Source organism: Priapulus caudatus, unplaced genomic scaffold (genome assembly GCF_000485595.1).
Source record: "Priapulus caudatus unplaced genomic scaffold, Priapulus_caudatus-5.0.1 Scaffold1604, whole genome shotgun sequence".
Classification (NCBI taxonomy): domain Eukaryota; kingdom Metazoa; phylum Priapulida; class Priapulimorpha; order Priapulimorphida; family Priapulidae; genus Priapulus; species Priapulus caudatus.
This window is the reverse complement of record NW_014578665.1, coordinates 40,360-48,133: the sequence shown is the minus strand read 5'-3', so window position 1 is coordinate 48,133 and position 7,774 is coordinate 40,360. Positions and strand designations below refer to the sequence as shown.

The 7,774-nt window shown below is 46.5% G+C and overlaps 2 protein-coding genes across 2 annotated transcripts; one reads left to right on the top strand and one right to left on the bottom strand.

Annotated features, from left to right (window-relative positions):
- Positions 1-332: 332 nt before the first annotated feature.
- On the top strand, positions 333-2,598 carry LOC106817134 (piggyBac transposable element-derived protein 4-like). Its single transcript, XM_014821781.1, has 3 exons — positions 333-1,527; positions 1,721-1,736; positions 2,057-2,598. The coding sequence occupies exons 1-3, from the start codon at positions 1,096-1,098 to the stop codon at positions 2,596-2,598; spliced, it is 990 nt and encodes a 329-aa protein (XP_014677267.1). The 5' UTR covers positions 333-1,095.
- Positions 2,599-4,326: 1,728 nt separating this feature from the next.
- On the bottom strand, positions 4,327-7,708 carry LOC106817133 (uncharacterized protein K02A2.6-like). Its single transcript, XM_014821780.1, has 4 exons — positions 7,190-7,708; positions 6,820-7,055; positions 4,581-5,460; positions 4,327-4,380 (listed from the first exon to the last, which is right to left on the bottom strand). The coding sequence occupies exons 1-4, from the start codon at positions 7,706-7,708 to the stop codon at positions 4,327-4,329; spliced, it is 1,689 nt and encodes a 562-aa protein (XP_014677266.1).
- Positions 7,709-7,774: the final 66 nt, after the last annotated feature.

The window sequence follows — 7,774 nt, the reverse complement described above, 5'->3', positions numbered from 1 at the left end:
CTGCGAATGTACGCCGATCAGCACACAAATAAAAATGCCCATCATGCGGCTGTACACTGATCGGCGACTTTGTCCCATACAAGTTTCCATGCACTCAGACTGATATGCAGTTCCATAAACATCCGATAGCTGGCATTAGTGGTTAGTTCATGAGCAGGCCTTCCGGTTTCCAGCGATAAAACCAGGTGTTTCTTTTCGAGTATTTTGACGTCTAAAAGTTTGTTTACACAAATTTAAATGGCCCGACCACGTGCTAGGTTGAGTGTAGAACCATTAATTGACGAAATATTTGCGGACAGTGAATCAGAAGGTGAGAACTCGGGGGATGATTCTGACATGTCTGGCGATGATTTGGGCTATGATGGCGGTAATGCTAACAGTGTACAAGGTGACAGTGACTCAGATGGGGGTCAAAATGTAGATTCTGAGACTGAATCTGAGAATGGCATGGACATTGATGATAAAAGCGATGATGATGCACCCCCTCCTAGGCAAAGACGTTGTCAAGCCAATATGCCTAGGGCTGCAGGTCATAATTTTGATTGGGCCAAGCTGGGTCCTGATGTAAATGTGCAGCCTACATTTAACCCTTTGTATCAAGGACAACCAGGTTTGAAAGCCGGTGTAATTGACCCTGATCATGATGAACCTATTGACTACTTCTACAAGTTTTTTCCTGTTGGAATATTTACTGTTATGGCACGAGAGACTAATAACTATGCCCTGCTGTTTTTTGACAACCCTGTTGAAATTCCACCATCATCCAGGTCCAGGAAATGGAAGGACAATACAGTGGAGGAGATGAAGGTGTTTGTTGCCATCGAGATTGCCATGTGACTCTGCTCTAAAAATTGACTTACTGATTACTGGGATAGATTCTGGCTAACTCAAACTCCGTCTTACACTGAAGTGATTGCACGGGACCGCTACCATATCCTACGGTCATTTCTGCACTTCTGTGATAACAAAGGACAACATCCGAGGGGTCATGACCTCTATGATCTGTTGTACAAGATTCGCCCCGTGATTGATCTCGTGAAGGATACCTACCTGGACGCCTATGTGCCACATCAAGAGATATCGGTGGATAAGATAATGAAAGGGTTCAAAGGACGTCTGAGTTTCAAACAGTATATTCCTAATAAACCCAAAAAGTGGGGAATAAAGATTTGGTCACTCTGTGATTCTAGAAATGGTTTTAACCTTAGATGGCGAGTTTATACAGGGAAGTTGGAGGATGACCGTGGCGACGAGACATTGGGTTCCCATGTAGTTCGAAATCTTTTGGATGGAATGGATGGTAGTGGCCATAAAGTTTTTATGGACAACTTCTTCTCCTACCCAGAACTGTTTCATAGCCTCAAACAGAAGAACATGGGTGCATGTGGTACTGTTCGATCCAATAGAAAGGGATTGCCAAAGAACATTGGTCCCAAAGACGTAAAACTGAAACAGGGTGATTTGCCTGTGTTTTGGCATGGTGCAAATTACTCCCTGACCTTCACCACGTGGCAGGACACTAAACATGTGAATTGCCTTTTAACGCTTCTGTAACGATGTCGTTCGTTAGCGGGGTAAGACTACTGGCGATCTAAGGCTAGGCGCAGGTAGGTGTAGGTATGTAGGTAGGTACAAGGATGGGAGAACGCAAACCAACAGATAGACAACAACTAAGGTAGTAACGTACCACACTGGCGTTTATTGCTTGACATGTTTAGAGTTGAAGCAGGCACAAGGTATGCGATACAAGCTATGAGTAATGAACAAGAGTCAGTCGGAAGGACAGTCAGGTTCTGCCGAGCTCGGCTAGAGCCTTCGCTTTTAAGTCCGTCCGTAATTGGTCACCATAAAACCCGCGCCTTAGTGACACATTTCTCACGGCGCGAGTTTCTCACGGTGCGACTTCGAGAGCAGGTGGTCCTCCACCGTCGCCTCGTCTCCTTTGTCGCACCTAGGTGTCACCATCGGGATTCATTCCCGCGACGGGCGGGCTCGGGTGTAGCCGGTGTTTATATACCATAAACACTCCTCGCTACACTTCATGGTAATCAAACAGTCAACAAGGAAATCCGATTGAAGAAGGATGCCACTGGAAAGCGTACGGTGAAAAAGCCTGCTCTAGTTCAAGACTACAACAAATATATGGGTGGGGTCGATAGGTTTGACCAGCTTTCAGCCTACTACTGCTATCCACACAAGTCCCAGAAGTGGTATCAGATAATGTACCACTATGTGATAGAAACAGCACTTGTCAATGGCCACATTGCCTACAAAGAGAGCCATCCTGATGTCAACATTGACCAGACCATGTTCCGTGAGAAAGTCATTGACTCTCTCATTCCTCTGAACATTCGTACACATGCTAAAGACAAAGGAAACACTGTGGATAAGCGTAGGAAAAGATGCTTAGTTGGTCACTTCTGTGCAGAATATGTCAACAAATCCTACAGGCCAGAGTGTATTGTGTGCTCTGATAGGCAGGCTCACCAGCGGCATCAAACTCGAAACTACTGTGAGGACTGCGACCAAGCCATGTGTTTCCCAGCATGCTTCAAGCGTTATCATACCCAGTACAAATATAAAGTCACTTATAACTAACTATATATGGAGAGAAGAACACAGAAAGACATTGGATTACTGTGTTAGTGTTTATTTACAGGATAACATTCACAATAGCATAACATTGATATCCTATCTCGAATTACACGTTGTTACGAAAATTTTCTGAAACATTGACGATTCACACCTAAAGGTCCAAAAAGCGTTAAAAAGGAATGAAAAAGAATATACTACAAGAAAAGAAAAGGATTACCTTGTCTATAAATTGTGAGTAGCAGTTTGAAACAATTAAAAAACTTTTAACATGAATGTTTTAGCTTATATTTCAGGAAATACAGGAAAATTAGACGTTTCTGGCATAAATTATGCTAATTAGCATAATTTTGGCAAAAATTTAACTTCATATTTCTGAATCTCCTAGTATAGTCCCATACAATAAACCTTTCTAGTACTTCAGAGTTCTAGGAGCATTCAATATAGCTCAATTTTGGCTCTGAAAGTAACATGCATAAATTGGTAAAATGCTAATTTTAAACTTAGCATGCTATGCATAAAAGGGAAATTTGGGGTTCGCAGCTGTAGTATCGTAGATATAGAATCTGTAATATTTATAGTTAAGTTGAGCGGTTATTGTTTGATTCTGACACTAGGTGGCAGCAGGTCACAAGAGCTGAGGACAAGCTCAAGCAATACCGGGAAGGGGGAGTATTACAATACTTATACACGTACTGTATTTAGAGTTATGTTAGAACACCATGCTTGATTATCGAGCACCTGGTGGGATACAGGTATAAGCACGCACGAGGTAAGAAGAGGCCTTCTGCCACATGGCATTGCCTTATATACGCTAAGCCTCCTATAGTTCACACCAGGTGGCGTCGGCGTAACAAACGCTCAGGTGTTTGTTTATAACAACGTGTGTTATAACAATGTGTTGTGACATCCTTCCTCTTTATGAAATAACACGTACAATGTACAGGTGATATAGATGCAAAATAAAGTAGAGACGTTATACATTGAGAAAAATAGATGAATGGGTCTCAAGGCATTATCAACCAAATTATAATAAAATAAACAACATTAGCCCTTTCACAAATTCATACTCAAGATCTAGGTCTACCACAACGTCGTTACAACTAAACTCACATCGTTACTTATTCTTTAATGTCACTAACACATCACCATTATATATTTACAGGTGGTAGCTTCTTTGCTATCTACTCGTCCTCATAACGTTTAGGTTTCCTGATCGTCCGCCCGGATCTGGTTCTGGCTGGACTGATGGATGTCATTTTTGTTGCCTGCCGGAATGGCTGCTCCTGTTTCTCTACATGTGGCGGTGGCTCAGTAGGCTCAGCTGTCGGTCGCTCAGCTGAGACAGGACTCTCCAGTCGCCTCTGAACCGGTTGAACAGCAGGACTCTCCAGTTGTCTCGGGCTTTCTGTAGCCGTGACTTCTGTAGTTGCTGGTGAGCAGAGGTTGTCCGCTCTCTCTGCTGATTGCCTCAAATGGACACGGTTTCTACTATAAGTCCCCGTGTTGGACCTTGTATGGTAACACAACCCTTAACCCATTTTTTTTCCCGCTGGGGAAGGCTGTATCCATACTACATCACCTTGCGACAACTCTCTTAGATCTTTTGCAGACTTATTATAATAATCCGCTGCCTTGTGCTTTAGTAGAGTGATCATCTCCCTCTCGCAGTCATGCGGTAGACCTCGGGGATTGAGTAGAGCTGCAGTGGTGGGTAGCAACGTCTTTGTACGCCTACCAAAGATCCTTTTTGCTGGCGACGATCCTACTTCCTGGGTTGTAGTGTTTCTGAAGTCCAGAATAGCCAGGTAAGGATCAGATTTTGCCATCTTTGACTTCATAATTAGATTCTTGATCGTCTTCACCGCATTTTCCACTTTACCGTTACTCTGCGGATATCGAGGAGATGAGGTATTATGCTCAAAACCCCACTTCCTGCTAAAGTTCGCAAACACATCACACGAAAACTGTGGGCCGTTGTCACTCACGACAGAATCCGGTATCCCGTGGCGTGAAAACTGTGCCTTTAGTTTCGTGACAACTGTTTCTGCTCTGGTATCCTCCAGATAATCTACCTCAATAAAGTTTGAGTAGTAATCCGCGGTGACGAGGTAATTCAACCCATCGATATAGCACAGATCTGTTCCCACCGTAGCCCATGGCCTACCAGGCACATCATGTGGCACTAACGTCTCCTGCTGCTTCCTGGGCATCGAGTTGCAGATTTCACATGCAACAATGAAATTGCGAATTTCCGAATTCATTGCTGGCCAATACAGGCACTCTCTAGCCCGCCACAGGCAGCCTTCAATGCCAACATGTGAGCTGTGTATCTGGTCCATCATTTCCCTTCTCATTGAGTTGGGAATTACCACGCGGTCACCAGTCAAGATGATTCCGTTGTGCACCGACAACTGGTCTCTTAGACTAAAATAGTGCTTGATATCTCCCGGCACAGTATCTTTCTTCTCGGGCCAACCCTCGAACACAGAAGACTTAAGTACACTCAAGTCGCGTTCAGTAGCAGCACGGATCTGTTCGAGTTTACCTTCTGAAATTGGCAGGTAACTCAGCACATTGACATTATTCAGGTACTTCTCGAAGCTATCCAGTTCAGGATCTCCTGGAACGTATGCTCTACTCAACGTATCCGCCAGGTACAAAGTAGGGCCAGGTTGGTATTTCAACTCTACGTCATAGCCTTGTAGCTTTACCAACATGGTTTGCAGCCGTTTCGGTGCCGCATAACGCGGTTTTTGCATAATGTTCTCCAGTGGTTTATGGTTGGTCTGTACCACAAACGGCCTTCCATATACGTACTGGTGGAACTTGGTAACTCCAAAGACAGGCAAGGAGCTCTTTCTCGATCTGTGCGTATCGAGTTTCTGTGTCTGTAAGGGCTCTGCTTGCAAAAGCAATGTGTTGCCCCTTCTGCATAAACGCTGCACCTAACCCTTTCTCTGAAGCATCACACTGCACTACCACCTCTTCTCTTGGGTCAAAGTACCGAAGCACCGGCTGCTCTATAATAATAATTTTCGGGTGCCCTACTCGGCTACTGGCCTAGTAGGCCTACTGGCGGTAGCCCTAACCGGCTGCTCTGTAATGGCAACTTTCAGCTCTCTAAAAGCTTGTATGCCATTCAATGTTCTTTTGTGTCAGCACCCTCATTGGCTCCACCAAAGCACTTAGTTTGGGTGCTAAGATAATTCGCTAGGCCAAGGAGTCGTCTGACAGCTGGTACTGTAACGAAGGTTTTTACGTTACTATACAGTTGTAGATTAAGATGTCGTATTCATAGCCAAAAGACATAGACAAGAGTAAAGTCAGAGAATATATACCATGACTAGTTGTTTTATTGAAGTAGACTATTGCTTGACATACACGGGCGGTCGTGTCCAGAGTCAGAGGAGCACTCCCCGATTTCTGCTCGTGCAGCAGTTTATATAGGCGTCGCCACGCGCGCGGTGCATGCTCACCCACGTGCCACGCGCGCCAATCACCGCGTTCGTCTCATCCGCGTTCGCTTGGCTTCACCACCTTCGCCCTGGACGATGGTGGCCCCTAACGGGGAAGACCCGCTATTCTGCCGTACCACCGTCCAGGAGGTGGCTCCGTCTACCCGCACAAACGCGTCGCGCGCGCTCAACATGGCCGCTGTCCCGGGCGTTAACAGCTTTTCACGGTGCATTTAACGCATGTAATCCTTTAATCCCACGACATGGCGATACTTCACGGCTGACTGGTTCTAAAAGTCGCATCGCATCAGCTGCGCAGCATCGCCGAGCCGAGCCTCCATGCTAGGGCCGGCACCACTAATCACGACACGTACGCGCCGCTAATTGGGGAGGGTGGTGTTAATAACCTAACCAGCCGGCGTGGGTGCCAGTGACGTAGCGGTACTCCAGCAGCGTGTTTCAGCGTGGGCGGGCCGCCATCTTTGACTGTTCAGCTCGCCCTGCCAGCAGGCCGTATTGATCGCGTGTGGTTGCTAGGGGCAACGCCGTAGAACGAATGGCCAGCAGGCCGCATTGATCGCGCGTGGTTGCTAGGGGCAACGCCGTAGAACGAATGGCCAGCAGGCCGTATTGATCGCACGTGGTCGCTAGGGGCAACGCCGTAGGATGAATGTTTCCGTCGACCGCCGATAGAGGGGGGGGGGAGTGCCTTGTAACGTGGTTGTTACAGTACATCTCGAGGGGGTGGCATCTGTTCCACTGCTCTCACTTTTTCTGGGTCTGCCATCGACTAGTGAGTAGGTGCCCAATATATGCTGCTTGTGTCTGCTTGAGCTTCATTTTTCCCAGGTTTAACCTCAGGTTCTTCTGTCTGCACCACTGTAAGAACGCACGGACATTGGAGTCATGATTGTCCAGAGCCTCTTCCACAGTGTCTCCTACACCTTGCACTAGCACGTCATCGGCAATGCTTCTCATGCCTGGCAAGCCTTCAAGTGCCTCGTCCTGCCGTCATTGATATTCCTCAGGAGCCGGTTTTATTCCGAACGGCATCCGGAGCCGCCGATATCTTCCAAACGGCGTATTGAACGTGGTGAGATATGAGCATTTTTAGCATCGAACAGACTGAAGACCTTCACCCCACTCATATTCGGGAGCACATCCTCAATGGTGGGAAGAAGGTAGTGGCTGCGCTTCAGCGCTTTGTTCAAGTCTTTAGGGTCTAAACAGATGCGCAGTTTACCATTAGGCTTCCTTGCTACCACAAGACTGGAGTCCCAGTCGGTTGGAGTGGTAACCTTGGCAATAATGCTCTTCTTCACCAAGTCTTCCAGCTCGACTCTTAATGCTTCCTTCAGTGCTATCGGGACACGTCTTGGCGGATGAACTACAGGTGGTACTGACGTGTCTATTTCAAGGTGCAAGGACCCCGGCAACCTTCCGGTACCCTCAAACACATCCTTGAACTCCTCCATAAGTACCTCCTTCGTGAGAGGAACTTTCGAACTCTCACGTGTTTCCACCTTCATAATGTTCTCGTGTTTTATTTCCAGCAACTGCATCTGCTGGGCTGCCGAGACACCAAGAATTGGGACACAGCTCTCTTGAAGCACAACACAGGCTACTTTATACTTTGCATCATTTTTGGGGTTGATCATTTTCACCCAACACTCAACCAGTGGTTGTGAGCACCCTCCGCTGTGTTCTGTCAATGCTCAAGAGTT

What these genes read in the sequence shown, in the direction of transcription:
- LOC106817134 (XM_014821781.1), top strand. Translation starts at nt 1,096, where the DNA reads ATGAAAGGGTTCAAAGGACGTCTGAGTTTCAAACAGTATATTCCTAAT.
- LOC106817133 (XM_014821780.1), bottom strand. Translation starts at nt 7,708, where the DNA reads ATGATCAACCCCAAAAATGATGCAAAGTATAAAGTAGCCTGTGTTGTG. An exon ending in TGCTCCCGAATATGAGTGGG is followed by an intron (nt 7,056 to 7,189) that starts GTGAAGGTCTTC and finishes CAATGACGGCAG; the next exon opens with GACGAGGCACTTGAAGGCTT. An exon ending in CGATGGCAGACCCAGAAAAA is followed by an intron (nt 5,461 to 6,819) that starts GTGAGAGCAGTG and finishes CGATACGCACAG; the next exon opens with ATCGAGAAAGAGCTCCTTGC.